Consider the following 16,787-nt stretch of genomic DNA (forward strand, 5'->3'; position numbering starts at 1 on the left):
GGGTAGAGTTCAAACACTGCGACGTACGAAAAAACCCGGGGATGGAACTAACTTCGATTGGCCATCTGTCTGCTAACCAATGGTTACCAAAAATAGCTGCGAAACCTGTATTGGCAGCGGCGTCGGACAAAACTACGGGGGAGTTGTCGGATATCGTGGGAACAAAGAGTGAGATGCCATTCCATTGCGTAAGAAATTGATCCCACATGTTCAAGTCAGCCACGACCATATCGTCCAGGCCTATGCTGCTATCCTGGGAAGGGGCTGTAGGAAGGAGTGAAAGTAAGCGAGACACAAATGCCCTACCTTGCGGAATTATTCAGCATGCCTAACAGAGACTGTAGCTGTACTTTCTTAATCACTCTAGTTGACGTGAAATTATGAACAACTTCCCTGATTCTCTGTAATTTGTCCCTCGGCAACCTGGCAACCATGTTTTGGGTGTCCAAGACTATACCAAGGAATGTGATGACTGCGGAGGGACCTTCCACTTTCTTGGGAGAGACAGGAACCCCCAATTGTCTGAAACACTTCAGTAGCAAATTAAGGTCTTTGGGGGGAGCCTCAGAACGCTCGATAATTAAAAAATCATCCAAGTAGTGAATAATATTGTTACAGTGGAATTCATGGACTAAAACCCAGTGGAGAGCCTTGGCTAACTGGTCAAATAACCATGGGCTACTCTTAGACTCGAATGTAAGATTGGAAGCAAAATAATAAAGGCCCCTCTATTTGACACCATACCACTGCCAGAGGGATGGTTTGATCGGTAGTAATTTGAAGGCGTCTGCAATATCGGCTTTAGAAAGGATGGTGCTGGGACCTAACTGTAAGATAAGAGCGATGGCTTGATCTATGGTGGCATATCTCATACTAACTTCTTCTGATGGAATTAGAGAGTTGATGCTAGGTATGGGGGTACCATGCGGGGCGGATAGATCGATAATCGACCTCTCTTTGTTACTGAATTTACCGAACACAACTCCTATCGGGCTGATTCTCCACCGTTCAAAGGGTGATGACGAAAAAGGGCCTATCAGGAAACCTTTGACTAATTCCGCTGAGATTAATCTTTCGGAGACATCGGGGTGATGGTCAGCGGACTGTAAGTTCCTGCACTCGTGTATAGACTCTGGAAGGGCAACCATCCCGGTGTGGAAACCGAACATAAACCCTGTACTAAGGAACTCCACGAAGCCTGGGTCAGGATACCTGCGTAAGAACTGCTGCAACCGAACTATATTCACAACACACATGTAATTATTATCTGATTTTAATGAACAGACTACTTTAGGGTGGGCTCTGAAGCAGTTTGTACAGATGTGTAGCAAGCGGCACTGACTGAAGTTACAGGATGCGTAGTTAAAATTATTGCAAATCTGTGACCTGCCGAGTAGTTTGATGGGTCTACCCAGCTTGTCAACTAAACCAGAGGATCTGTGTGAGTCGGACGGGCCGGGAACAGGACCTGTGGAACTGGACCCCTCACTTGGAGCAGCCTTATGACACCACACAGTAGAATGGTAAATTGATTGGCACAGGGAGCACGATGGTGCCTTAAGCCCGGCGAAATGCCTACAAAATATCTTCGTCTCAATATTAGCCCAGTTTGTGAGAAACTGGAACTGACCCAAAGTGGTAGTCGTAGAAGGAACTACCACCATACTTGTATCCCAACTCAGTTATCCTAAATAAATACAAATCAAGTTCTTTCCTTCTCTCAGAACGAACAGAACAGATTACGTCTCTGTATAAACTAAATGCAAGAACAAACTCAGGTACCGTGAGCTTCCGGTTCAGCCTGTGGTCCCGGCTTTTTCAGGATCACTGACACATCCCCACAAGCAATTACCCTACTATCAGAAAGATCCCGGGTAGCGACCAGTAAGCATGCTAGATTGACATCCCTACCTTCCAGGATGTCCTTCTCTAGATTAGCAGGAACAAAATGTGCCGGCATAATATTGGACGCTGTCACCTGTCCCTGTCGCCGTAGATGTGGACGTAACAGCAGCATCGATGGTCTGCGGAGTAGTGACAGAACTACGAGACTCAACCGCTTCCAACCTGGTTTGCACATCCGTGACAGATGAAGTCAAGTTATTCAACATAAGATGGATTTGTGTCAGAGAATTCTGAACTGTGATCATGGAGACCTCTTCCTGCTGCTGAGGGCCTGAGTCAACGACCAGTAACCGGTATAACTCGGCCTTCCTAGCAGAAGCGGGATACGAAATACCCCTTCTGGACAACTCCGCCATCAGCCTAGGGATGGTCCAACTGCGAAGAGACGACACACTGCCTCCTTCTGACATCCTGGCAGGCTTCTCGTCGAACGAAGCCTTCACTATGTCTGAAGCACGTGACATACCCTGTGGATACAGTATGCACAAATCAAACCCTGACCGTCAACCGACACCGGGACCATGTGACATAAGCTGTGAGTAGGCCGAGACCCACGCAACTGAAGAAAACGTGTGAAAAGGGATGAGAGGACCTGAGACAACGAGAAGCAATAGCTGAACCTAGAACACCCCAGTGATTGGTGAGTCTGACGGTGGCACAACTGACCCACTACCAGATGGAGAGAATGGAATAGTAACACGACATAGCTACTGCCATACTGTACCCTGATGGTTGAACAACGTGCAGAATATATTTTGAAGAAGGACGACACAGATCCTGGAATAAAATCACATGTAAGATCCTTGCGTGCGACATACCGCCAGGCGTAGAGGCGTGCGACCAACAATACGGAGATCCTCTAACTAGCACTAAAAAATAAATAACTAAATCTCCCCAAGGTGGTCATAGCTCTGGCGGCCACTAGATCTAGCCAACACAGAGCACAGAGCCATGGACTGCACTGCCGGCAGTCGCCACCAGAGGGAGCCTGCCCGTCCATTGCTGCCCCATGGACTGTATCGGCTCCAGCGGCCACCAGGGGGAGCCCACACAGTTACCAGCCACCTGCAGCTCGTACAGACCGCGGAGGAGACCACAAGCAGGAACGCCCGGGTAAGCGCGCCGCAAAGATGACATCGGGCCAGTGCGGGCATAAGGGGGGGGGGGGGACCATACTGCTGACAAGGACCCTGCCTAACTAGCGGCACAGCGGCCTGTGCCAGACATTAAGGGGGGAGAAATTCGAATCAGGATCACGCTGACCCCTGCACCCTACGATTCGTGCCACATGGGAGCCGAAGCTGCCTGGCAGATGCTCTGGTGCAGTGTGGCTCCCCCTTACCTAGGGAGCCGGCACTGCCGGCAGGACTTATGAGATCGAGACTGCAAGTGTGGCAGTCACTTACCTGCTCCAGTAGCTGTGGTAGTAGTGTTTGCAAGGCGCACAAAACAAACTTCTAGGAGCTTGAACAGAAGCAATTCTCACGCACGAAACGAGGCCAGAGTTGAGACGTCGTTCATTGAAGGAGGGGCAGAAGCGCCATGATATAGGCAACCGTGCCCCTCCCACAAATACAGGCCAATGAATCGTCCTTACCACATGTTGCATATGTCACAATTTGAAATTAGGTATTACTTGTGCAATCACACTTTGCAGCACACCTTACTGTGATGAGAAGATCTTGCTTGGAGTTAGAGAAGTTTGTAGCCAGACCTGTAAGAATTGTGAATTTTGTGACCTTTTCCATCCTTTTGAATGGTCATGTATCTTTTTTCAGTTGCCTTTTTCTTTGCATTGTTGCCTGATTTTCAGTTGGTGCACCGCCAATGAAGCGAGGTGAGGTGATTGCCTCAGGCAGCACCAGTCAGGGACAAGTGGGGGCGGAGGAAAAACCTTGGGCAATGAGTGCTTTCATTGTGTAAGTGCTTAACTCTGCATATTCAAATGTATCGCTGTTCTAAGGACAGTGATACAGTTGAATGCTGTGATGGGGCATGGAAGTGATGTCTACCTGCCCTACCGTTCGCTGTAATATGATTTAGTCCTAGAGCATGTAGCCTATTAGAGGCGTGTCATAATCATCACGCTGCCTGAGCTGGGCTTCATATATCTCAGGGCACAGAGCAGAAGAGGTCTGTGTCCTGCACCACATTTCTGACAGCAGAATGGAAGTAAGTATTTGAGTTTATCATTATTATTACTAGCAGAAGGAGCTTGCATGGGAATATTTCATCTATTTCACATGTTTGTGTGTGTGTTGTTAAAAGATATCGATAGTATCCCCCATAACAGTGACCTCTACAGCACCCTGCCCCTTTAACTGAACTCCACAGCCCCTCACTCCTTAACAATGACCCCCCCCCCACAGCACCCCGCCCCTTTAACAGTGACCTCCACAGTGCCCGCCCCTTTAACAGTGACCTCCACAGTGCCCGCCCCTTTAACAGTGACCTGCACAGTGCCCACCTGTCACGCCTTGCCCTGTGAATGTGCGTAGATCACATGTCTGATTCTTCTCTTTGTTTTGTTTTGGGTTTGAGCTGGATCCACCTTCCCTCAGGTGTGCTGGGTTTATTATTAGTGAGGCTATTTATTCCTTCTTCTCCCAGTGGCCTGTGCGGGTTATAGTTCTTTCCTGGGAGCTCTTGATGTGTGTTGGATCGTCTGCTCCAGCTCTGCTCAGATAAGTCCTTTCCTTTATTTCCCTTTGTGTGTTCTCTAGGCCCCTAGGAAGACGCTTGCTTCATCTTGAAGAAGCAGGTTGCCTCTTCCCTTTTTCCCTGCTGTTTAAGGTTTGCCCAGGGCTTTAAGGTTTAGGCACGAGGGCATGTGCATATCCACCCTAACTGTATGCACATGGGCACAGCAGTTTAGGGAAAGCTTTTAGGGATCGCTAGGAGGTGACCCTTTTCTCCCTAGCTTTTGGGCCTAGTCGTTTATTCTGTTTGTTTTCCCATTTTTGGTTATTTCCCCGCTTACCTACCGTCTGTGACACCGCCCCTTTAACAGTGACCTCCACAGTGCCCGCCCCTTTAACAGTGACCTCCACAGTGCCCACCCCCTTAACAGTGACCTCCACAGTGCCTGCTCCTTTAACAGTGACCTCCACAGTGCTCGCCCCTATAACAGTAAACTCCACAGTGAACACCCCTTTAACAGTGACCTCCACAGTGTCCAACGACACAGAAACTGCCCCTTCAATAGTGGTCTGCCCCCTTAACAGTGACCTCCACAGTGAACTCCACAGTGCCCACCCCTTTAACAGTGATCTCCACAGCGGCCTGCCCCTTTAATTGTGGCCCCTACCCCCTTAACAGTGACCTACACATCAGCCTGCCCCTTTAAGGCTAGGGCCACATGACGACATGTGTCGCACAACATTTTGTCATACATATATCAAGCTACAATTTTTATAATGATAGGCTATGGTGTTGCACTGCGACATTCTGTGACTGCAACATGACAGTCGCCAAAAATCCATCCTGAACTGAGACCCCCACAAGATTTCTTTCCAGGTAGCAAGGGATGTGTATACCAAGTTTCGTTGAAATCGATGGTTGCGTTTTTGAGTGATCGCAGACATACACACACACATTATATATATATATATATATATATATATATATATATATATATATATATATATATATATATATATATATATATATAAAGAAAACACAGTGGCAGCACCATCCCTGATGCAAACTGGTGGGTGCAGCAGCCCAATACAGATTAAGGCCAATCCAACGACATGCGACGTTTCGGCTCTAGACAGGAGCCTTCCTCAAGCAGTGTACAGAGACAAAATGCCAGGAATAGATTGCAACATATTCATTTATTAAAATTAGCAAAACATGTTCAATTAATTCATAATAATTAATAGCAAAACACGTGCAATTAATTGATAATGATATACAATAAATATTACAAAATACAAAGTATAAATAAGTGACAATACAATTCATATTAAATATAGCCCATATTGTATGTATTTTACTAATAGTGTGCTCAGAAACACATATAATAAAGATAAACCGCCATACATTATTAATTACAAAAAAAAATAAAAAATCGCAATCAGTTTCATGCGAAAATAATAATCAGTGTGAGGTGCTTACTAGGAGGCTTTGCAAGCGGAGGATAGAGGAGGAGTAGGAGGGTGAATGGCTGCCATCCCAGATACCGCATGTTGCTCGGCGTGTCTGGAGCGTCTCTGTGCATGTCAGGGTGACTTCCCTGAATCACTTCCGGTCATAGCCGCATAGTCACGGGTGGAGACTGCACCTATGTTTGGTAGGAATAGTCTTCATGCGATCCCGCACTGCCATCTGTGATATGCCGACACGAGTAGGTGCTGGCACTGCCCTGTACTTGTGCACAACAGTGTGTATTTGACGTCCGTTGTGGATGTCGGGTTCCCTCACCAAATATGGTGGACGCAGTGTCAGAGTTAGGCTACTTTCACACTAGCGTTCGGGTGTCCGCTCGTGAGCTCCGTTTGAAGGGGCTCACGAGCGGACCCGAACGCAGCCGTCCAGCCCTGATGCAGTCTGAATGGAGCGGATCCGCTCAGACTGCATCAGTCTGGCGGCGTTCAGCCTCCGCTCCGCTCGCCTCCGCACGGACAGGCGGACAGCTGAACGCTGCTTGCAGCGTTCGGGTGTCCGCCTGGCCGTGCGGAGGCGTGCGGATCCGTGCGGATCCGTCCAGACTTACAATGTAAGTCAATGGGGACGGATCCGTTTGAAGATGCCACAATGTGGCTCAATCTTCAAGCGGATCCGTCCCCCATTGACTTTACATTGAAAGTCTGGACGGATCCGTCCGAGGCTATTTTCACACTTAGCTTTTTTTTTGCCATTTTAATGCAGACGGATCCGTTCTGAACGGAGCCTCCGTCTGCATTATTATGAGCGGATCCGTTCAGAACGGATCCGCCCGAACGCTAGTGTGAAAGTAGCCTTACAATGTGCAGCCGCGCAATGCTCTATGCGGTGTGGGGGGTTAGCTCTTCACCGGGGGTCATTCTCACAGATACACCTTTAGGACACCAGGTTTCAGGTCCAAACCGTGTATTTATTGTTCAACACCAGCAACAATAAAATGACAAAATAATAAACACTCGCCCGTCCAGGCTCTAACTAAACATAAAGTTTCCTGACTCACCTAGGGCCCAGTTCACACCCTGTGAACTCGTGCGGCTTTGTCAGCCAATGTCCCACAGCCTCCTGGCTGTACAGAGCACAGTACGCCCACTGTCTCCAGTTCAGTATTTCTTGTGGGGGATTGGGGGTCAGTAGTCTGCCTGACTATGGCCCTGCGACCCTCCCAGGCGTCGCTGTGTCCCCCAACTCCAGGCTATCTCACAGCCCTGTGGTCCCTCAGCCTTGCCCAGCTGAGACCACACAGACAGAGCCTCCAGGCCTCTGTCTACAGATACCACACTCCCCCCTTTCTGACACTCTGGGAGGTGCTTTGTGCCAGGCTGATTACCTCCAGCTTCTCTCACCTGTGGTGGAACAGGGGTGTGGACCGCACTATCCACCCCTTCCTTGCCTCTAACCCGAGTCTCACAGCGGCTATGACCGGAAGTGATTCAGGGAAGTCACCCTGACATGCGCAGAGACGCTCCAGACACGCCGAGCAACATGCGGTATCTGGGATGGCAGCCATTCACCCTCCTACTCCTCCTCTATCCTCCGCTTGCAAAGCCTCCTAGTAAGCACCTCACACTTATAGATTATTATTTTCACATGAAACTGATTGCGATTTTTATTGTAATTAATAATGTATGGCGGTTTATCTTTTATTATATGTGTTTCTGAGCACACTATTAGTAAAATACATACAATATGGGCTATATTTAATATGAATTGTATTGTCACTTATTTATACTTTGTATTTTGTAATATTTATTGTATATCATTATCGATTAATTGCACGTGTTTTGCTATTTATTAATTATTATGAATTCATTGCACATGTTTTGCTAATTTTAATGAATGAATATGTTGCTATATATTCCTGGCATTTTGTCTCTGTACACTGCTTGAGGAAGGCTTCTGTCTAGAGCCGAAACGTCGCATGTCCCACTGGGGTAAATAAAGATTTTTTGCATTTTTTACTATTTGGAGTGCTGCCCATCTTTTCTATTTTATATATATATATATATATATATATATATATATATAATGAGACAAAAATAAAATCATTTCGGAGAGCGGAGCCTGGACTGAGAGCATGGTGGACGTGTGTTAGCTCGCTCCACCACACTAGGTCCGTGCACAGCTCATACCTTAGCTGTACTTGCTGCAAGAATGGTCAAAACCGGCAAGGACAAAGCCAGAGAATCAAGAGACCTCACGAAGCGTGATTTGAAAGGTGTCGACATGGAGAAATATCTTAGCAAAGCGCCCGCCACGGCGGGAGACCGCGCGCGCAAGATGGCGCCTGAAAGACGGAGAGACCAGTCGATTGAATCAAATGCAGGCAGCGTCTCTGACTCTACTGTTGCCAGCTGTAATGGGACGCAGGACCGAATTACTAAGCGGTTCCTCAAGCAAGCACTATCCCACGCTATAACATCGGTGATGAAAGAGCTGGCTGATATTAAAGGTGACCTGAAACAAATAGGACACAGGGTCGAGACCTTGGAAAACAATCAAGCCGAAATGGTTGCGTTCAGCTCCCACCTGGAGAAGCGATCTGCCCTGCAAGCGGAATCCATCAATACCGCATTCACCCTCTTGGAAGACCAGGAGAATCGCAGTCGGAGGAGGAATGTTCGGATCTGAGGAGTCCCTGAATCCGTCCTCCCTGACCAGATCCTGGAGGTGGTCTCCTCTATTTTTTCTGATCTCCTGGGCGATGACAGAGCGGCTACAATAGTAGTTGAAAGAGCCCACAGGGCGCTGAGGCCTGTGCCTAAGCCGAACGAACCCCCCAGGGACATTGTATGTGGCCTACTGAATTACCTGGACACTGCGGCCTTGCTTAAGGAGGCCAGAAGCCGCACTGACCTGCAACATGGCGGAGAACGTATCCAACTGTTCCAGGACATTTCTCCTGCTACCCTCAATAAGAGGAGATTCCTACGGCCTCTCACAGATCATTTGAAAGCCAATAACATCATGTATCGGTGACTTTTTCCGTTCGGTCTGGCGTTTTCCAGCAATGACCGGAGGTGTATCGTTAGGAACCCGGCTTATCCTCCAGATCGCACCAATAGAGATACCATCTTGGCTCCAGATCGATACCTCGGAGGACTCACTGCCGGACTTGCCGGAATCGGGATCCTGGTCGCAGCCGAAGAAAAAGAAATCCATCAGCCGGGACACTGCCAACCCGTGAGACTTCTCAGCCTTTAGTTGCGCTGTATGTGCTACTATTGCGAGTTAAATTACCTTAAGTTAGTAGTCGCAAGTTTTTGCGACCCGATTCTTTGAGGCATATCCCGTTTGTTCGAATGGTGGAGGCGAGGGAGTATGGTGGTTTTCATCTCACCACAAGAGTTGCCTTATCTAGGAATGGAAACACATGGCGAGTATTAGTGGTGCGAGCAGGTGTTTCGCCACACTACCCTGCGTTCCCATCTCGGGTGTAATGTATTTTATACTGCCTATGCTTGTTATATGTCTGACTGCAGTTATGTTGTTTGATTTACGGTTTCTACTGTGCTTGAGAGGCACGGGCCTGATGGACCTCTACCAGGCTCATATGTTGTTCTCCTACTTGCTTCGTCTGGTAACCCCCATCCCCAGACGATGCCATGGTGAAGGAGTGGATCTCAACTTCTGGGCAAACTTCTATTGCCTTTTGTCATTTTACTTTCACTCCGTATTACCGTTTAGTTTATGTAGTGGTTCACAAATGTGGATTTTATGTTTGTCTGTGACTCTGTCTTCTTTCCCCCCCCCCTGTCTTCCCTGGCCTTTCCAACCCCCTCTTTCCCTCCCCCCCTTTCCCCCTTCCCCCTTCACTGCAGTATAAGGGTTGTGCGATGCCGCGTTCTGTACTAGAAATTTAGCATGACTCAAGTAAACTGCACTACTTTTAATGTTAGAGGCATGAATACGCCACAGAAACGCTCCCAAATTTGTTGGTTGCTACGTCAGTCCAAAACTGACATATGTTTTTTGCAGGAAACACATTTTAAAATGGGTCGCATTCCGTGCATGACGCGACATCATTTCAAAACGTGGTTCCACAGCACTTATGAGAAATCATCAAGGGGAGTAAGCATTGCCAAATTGCCATTGCAAAAACCGTACCTTTTTCCCATATTATGACGCAAGCAGACCCAGAGGGGCGGTTCTTGTTTGTTAAAGGAAAGTTAGGGTCAGATATAGTCACTCTAGTGAACTTATATGCTCCCAACAAAGGTCAGGGGCTCTGGCTTAAAAGGACACTTTCCAAGTTGGACATCTTTACTGAAGGTGTCAAGATTGTAGGAGGGGACGTCAACCTAGCCCTGTCGCCAGTTTTGGACACTTCATCTGGGATGTGTCTATGGTACGCTGAAGAGAATGGCCCTGGCAGATGTCTGGAGGCTATTACACCCCACGACTAAAGATTTTATGTTTTTCTTGGCTGTACATGGCACCTTCCAGAGACTTGATTATGTGTTTATTTCCGAGCAGCATTTAGATCTAGTACGTTCTGCTACCATAGGTCCGGTGACTATTTCGGATCACGCACCAGTATCGGTCTCTATATGTTTTACTAATCTACCCGCACGGGCGAAAACCTGGCGCTTAAAACGAAACCCTTCTGGATAGGGAAGTAGATTGTAAGTCCTTACATCAAAAGCTCTCCCTATTTTTTCAGGAGAACCCCCCGGAAGACACCTCCATGATGACAGTCTGGGAGACCCACAAAGCTGTAATTTGGGGTGAACTCATCTCTCTAGGATGTAAGCTTAAATGAGATAGGCAAAAACAAATACATTCCTTATTATCCCAGATCACCAGTTTAGAGACACTTTGCAAACAGGCTCAGGTTCTCCAGGTCCAGCAAGATCTTACACTCTTGAGGGGTCAGTTAAAAGACCTACTCAATGTGCAGTCAGCAAAAGCTTACCAGTATGCTAAAGTTAAAATGTAGGCTCATGGAGACAGGGGCTTGAAATATATGTCCCGCCTTATTAAACAACGTAAGGATGCTGCATATATTCAAGGGATCAGGACCTCGACTGGGGATAGGGTGACTAAAACAGCGGAGATAGCGGCGGCCTTTAAAGACTTCTATGCTCAGCTTTACAATCTGGGGGGCAGTGAGATGGTAAAGGGGTGTGAGAGGGTTAAAATGATTGATGTGTTTCTCGACTCACTACATCTCCCATCTATTAATGCCAGTGTTCGTGATTCACTTCTTCAGCCTATCTCGGAGAAGGAACTCAGAGTAATTATAAGTTCCATGCCATCCGGGAAAAGTCCAGGACCAGATGGATTTCCTATAGGCTACTATAAGAAGTTCCTCCCCGTGCTCCTTCCTCATATGTCTAAATGGTGTGGTTCACTACTAGCAGGGGGTTCTCTACATGCCCAATCCCTTGAAGCTATTATAACCATATTGCCAAAAGAAGGTAAGGACTTGGAGCAATGTGGAAGCTACAGCCCGATATCCTTGCTGAATGTCGATGTAAAGGTTTGGGCGAAAGTTCTAGCTTCCAGATTGAGCCGACTCCTACCTGGATTAATACACCCTGAGCAAGCTGGCTTTGTTCCGGGGAGGGAAGGCAATCACAACTCGTGCAGAATCCTGTCAGCCATGGCATATGCCAAAAAATGTTCTCAGCCCCTAGTATTTCTTAGTGTTGATGCTGAAAAAGCATTTGACCGGGTTGACTGGGTATTTATGCAGAAGGCACTTGGTTGTTTTGGCTTACCTGCAACATTTATTACGGCGATTATGTCATTATATTCCTCGCCGGGTGCTAGAGTGAGGGTGAACGGCACTCTTTCAGCGGCGCTCTCCATAACCAATGGAACCCGTCAGGGGTGCCCGCTGTCGCCCTCACTCTTTGTACTTGTTATGGAAGCATTAATCCAAGCAATACGGGAGCATCCTAATATACACGGGTTGAAACTACCAGACCCCTTGCCTCAACAACATGTGGCCGCCTTTGCGGATGATTTGTTGATCTTCATCACTAATCCCCTGGAATCATTCCTGCATTTATTGGATGTATTTTACAAGTTTGGTGCACTTTCTAATTTTAAAGTAAATTGCACTAAGTCTGAGGCTATGAATGTTAGAGGCATGAATACGCCACAGAAATACAGGGTCTTACCCCTTTTAAATGACAGTCATCATACCTCACTTATTTGGGAATAAAAATTCCCCGGGAACTTGTAAATACTTACAAAATTAACTTCCCTCCTATGGTAGCTAAAATTCAGAGCCAGCTTGCATCCCTAGCGGTCCCATATATTTCTTGGATGGGTCGAAAAAATCTTCTCAAGACTTTTATTATGCCTCAGCTACTATATGTCTTAGAAATGCTCCCAATTTTCATTCCCAAGAGTTTCTTTCAACAAATCAAATCCTCCTTTTCGAAGTTCCTATGGAATAAGAAAAGAGCAAGATTGCCTTATGCTAGATTAGCTGAGGATGGAGCATGGCGGTTTTGGGCTTCCAGACCCATATGTGTATTACAAGGCAATACTTATGAAGAGGTGGCTCCAACTCAACTCCAAAAGCAAGCAAATTTATGGAGTGGATATGGAACTCATCTCTGTTACTCCTCCTCAATTAGCAGGACTTTGGGGACTGAAAAAGAATATCCCTCCCTTTACTAACCCGATACTTCAGGGCATAGTATTGATGATGCGCTCAGTAACAAATGACAGGGACATCCTGGGCTTGCCTTCGCCTTTAATGCCGGCTTCACTGATTCCTTTCCTGTTGAGGCCGCAGTCCCTCAATGCGCCTCAGATTTGGAATAAATTTAGGGATCCGACTTGGGCCAGTTTTAATGCTGATATGGTTTGTAGGGATGGGTTACCTCAACCACCAGACGTTGGCACGATTACCTCCAATTTTCTTGATAGGGCGGAACTATTGTCAACGTGTAAGACCCTATATTCCAATAAACCGTTGATAAGTGAACTAACTTGGTTTGAAAAACTCTTAGCCAAGTCAGATCTGCCCAAGAAACTGGTCTCAATCCTCAACAATTCCCTTTTAACTGGGCAAAGCAAAAGTACACCTGTATATATAGCCCACTGGTCAAAAGAGTCAGGTAGAACGTTCACAGAAAGAGATATAGTAAGGATGCATTCATGTTCACATGGGTTCTTGCGATGCGTTAGAGTTCAGGAACATTCCTACAAGGTCCTAACACACTGGTATAAAACCCTGCAACATTTATTTACAATAGGTCTTGCTGAGTCAGGAAATTGCTGGCGATGTGGGGAAGATTCAGGCACATTGAGTCATATTTTCTGGTTTTGTCCTAGAATTGTTGAGTTCTGGCGTAGAGTGGCTACGGAAACTGAGGGTATCATAGGCAAACGATTGCTGTTGTCCCCTGAATCCGTTTTGCTTTGGCTCCCCAACGAGTCATGGTGCCCGGGCAAGAAGGATCTCGCGACACAGTTAATCCAAGCGGCTAGATTGCTTATTCCTCTTAAATGGATGGAGATCAACTGGAAATGTGGATTGATAAAGTAGACCAAATCTACAGATTGGAGGAACTTGTGAGTTGGGAATTGCGGAAATACCAGGGGTTTCTGAAGTTCTGGGCTCCCTGGAAAAAAAAATATAGGATTCAAGCCCTTACAGCTTGATTCTATGCTCTTCAATTCCTTTTGCCGATACTTTCAGTTTTTGGTCGCTGCAGCTTATTCATGTAAATCGGAGTCTTTAGTTCTCTTTAGTTCTCTTGTGTTCTATTGAAGAACTCTATTAATGGAATCAGTCACAACCTTCATCCTTTTAATTCCACCATTACCTCACCTTCCCCCCCCCCCTCCCTCTTCCCCTTTTTCCTGAGTGTTCCCCTCTTCACCTACTTTCCCCTTCTTTTTGACAGCACATATCTCTACATGTTCTTCACGCTAGAGAACGATGTGCATTCCCTTATTGATATGTACTGTACAGTTACTGTCAGATGTAATGACTTAATGCACGTGTGGACTGATATGTATACCTCATATATGTATACCGTATAACTGTGTCAACGGTTATCCATGGATGTTCATACCAAATGGAATTTTCAACCTGATGCTGTATTATCTGTTTTTCGCTTTCAATAAAAAGAAATTTGAAAGAAAAATAAAATCATTTCAGAACTTTTTCCACCTTTCATGTGACCTATAAACTGTACCACTCAATTGAAAAACAAACTGAAATATTTTAGGTGGAGGAAAGAAAAAAAAAAATAATAATAATGTGGTTGCACACCCTCTTTAAACTGGGGATGTAGCTGTGTTCAGAATTAAGCAATCACATTTAAAATCATGTTAAATAGGAGTCAGCATACACCTTCTATCATTTAAAGTGCCTTTGATTAACCCCAAATAAAGTTCAGCTGCTCTATTTGGTCTTTCCATGGCAAAAGCCATGGCCCACAGAGAGCTTCCAAAGCATCAGAGGGATCTCCTTGTTAAAAGGTATCAGTCTGGAGAAGGGTACAAAAGAATTTCCAAGGCATTAGATATACCATGGAACACAGTAAAGACAGTCATCATCAAGTGGAGAAAATATGGCACAATAATGACATTACCAAGAACTGGACGTCCCTCCAAAATTGATGAAAAGACGAGAAGAAAACTGGTCTGGGAGGCTACCAAGAGGTCTACAGCAACATTAAAGGAGCTGCAGGAATATCTAGCAAGTACTGGCTGTGTGGTACATGTGACAAAAATCTCCCATATTCTTCATATGTCTGGGCTATGGGGTAGAGTGGCAAGACGAAAGCCTTTTCTTATGAAGAAAAACATCCAAGCCAGGCTACATTTTGCAAAAAAAACATCTGAAGTCTCCCAAAAGCATGTGGGAAAAGGTGTTATGGTCTGATGAAACCAAGGTTGAACTTTTTGGCCATAATTCCAAAAGATATGTATGGCGCAAAAGCAACACAGCACATCCCCAAAAGAACACCATACCCACAGTGAAGCATGGTGGTGGCAGTATCATGCTTTGGGGCTGTTTTTCTTCAGCTGGAACTGGGGCCTTAGTTAAGCTAGAGGGAATTATGAACAGTTCCAAATACCAGTCAATATTGGCACAAAACCTTCAGGCTTCTGCTAGAAATCTGAACATGAAGAGGAACATCATCTTTCAGCATGACAACGACCCAAACCATACATCCAAATCAACAAAGGAATGGCTTCACCAGAAGAAGATTCAAGTTTTAGAATGGCCCAGCCAGAGCCCAGACCTCATTGACAATGAATGGGGACAAAACTGAAGCTTTTAAGGTATTGAGCCCCTTATGACGAAACTCAATATGGGAAAGTACCCTAAGAAAATTAGTCGCTTACCAAGAGTAAGTCTCGAAGTGGAGAGCAGTACAGCTGCTTTGTCAAGTAGGGCCAGGAGCATGTCTCAAGTAGCGTCTAGTAAGACAAAGTGACCAATAGTTATCTGTGGGCTAACAGAGATAGGCTGCGAAGGAGGTGGTAGCTGAAATGTACTGTCAGGCCAAGTGGTCAGCTCTAGGAAGTCTTCTGCGGCTAGTGTGCAGGAACTAGTATTGGTGTGAGTGGGACTATATTGAAACCCAGGAGGCTCTAGGTGTAGGTTCTGTACACAAACATTTTTTGTCCGTTCCTTTTTTTTTTTTTGCGGCAAACATTCAGTTCAGTGAGGCCGCAAAAAAAATACGAGAATTGCTGTTCCATGTCAGTATGTCCACATAGCTGTTCCGCCCCCAAAAAAGTCCTTTTATTGTCTGCATTATGGACAAGGATAGGTCTGTTTTGCGGACCACAAAACATCAACGGTCATGTTCATGAGCCTTAAGGGATTGATGAGGATCTTTATGAGCTTGAGAGATAATTATAGTGAGATATGCTGGTTTTGCATGTCTGACGTGTGGGCTGGTAGTGCAGTCCTAAACTAGATTACGGTGAACGAAGTGGATTAAATGGTGTGAGGGGTAGTGTAGTGTGAGTCCTTGGGAGTCAGGGTTAAAATGACAAGACTGCTCTACTGACAGAGTAGTGAATGTGGAGTAGACCTCGTGGTGGTCTGAGTGTCACATAGTGAGACTGATACTGGACAGCACACTGAGAAGGAACAAATGGACCACACCTTTGAGACACAGGGACTGTGACAAATTGTTAACCTCATTTAATTACTGTAATCAATGAACGTGTTGTCTCTTAAAGTGGAGTAGACTAAACTATTTGAGTACCCCAATGATTTAGTTGTGTTCACTAAAGATACACTATTTTAATTTGTTTGTGATTGTCTTCTTACTTCTTACCCTTTTCCTGGAGACAGCAAGCACAACTGCAGCAGGACTCCTAGAGCAACCAGTGATAGTAAAGATTTCTCTTCCTGCCCCTGCGCCATAAGGTGGGTATCTGCTAGATCTGGAGAACAAACAAAAAATATTTATGATGCTCCAATATCAAATTATATAATATTATCTTTACAAAACACATGCAAAGACATCTGTTATAAGTGGTCCTACGCCCATGGAGTATGTATGGCATTGCACAGAGGATGTATAGCCTTGTGTGACAGAGTGTCTGGAGAAGTGGTAGTATCCATTACATCCAATATATCCTTGGGTGTCTATTTGCCCAAAGTTCATCATTTATATGTTATACTAAAAGCAACCACACTCCAAAACCACACTCTATAAGCATACTGATAGGGACAGTAGATTGTGAACTCCATTGGGGACAGCTTGATGCTAATGTCTGTA

The 16,787-nt window shown here is 45.8% G+C and overlaps 1 protein-coding gene across 4 annotated transcripts in view; it reads right to left on the bottom strand.

The window, feature by feature from the left end:
• The window catches only part of LOC122946423 (gamma-aminobutyric acid receptor subunit alpha-3-like), a 489,200-nt gene that overhangs the window by 438,891 nt on the left and 33,522 nt on the right, over positions 1-16,787 (bottom strand). For 3 of the 4 annotated variants that reach the window (XM_044306046.1, XM_044306045.1, XM_044306044.1), the window contains exon 2: positions 16,341-16,449. In XM_044306046.1, coding sequence (XP_044161981.1) covers positions 16,341-16,429 — 89 coding nt within the window. In that variant the 5' untranslated portion in view covers positions 16,430-16,449. Of the gene's footprint in view, positions 1-16,333; positions 16,450-16,787 lie in introns of those variants that run through there. The other variant, XM_044306047.1, reaches the window with a different exon arrangement.

This window comes from Bufo gargarizans, chromosome 9 (genome assembly GCF_014858855.1).
Source record: "Bufo gargarizans isolate SCDJY-AF-19 chromosome 9, ASM1485885v1, whole genome shotgun sequence".
In the NCBI taxonomy this organism is placed as follows: domain Eukaryota; kingdom Metazoa; phylum Chordata; class Amphibia; order Anura; family Bufonidae; genus Bufo; species Bufo gargarizans.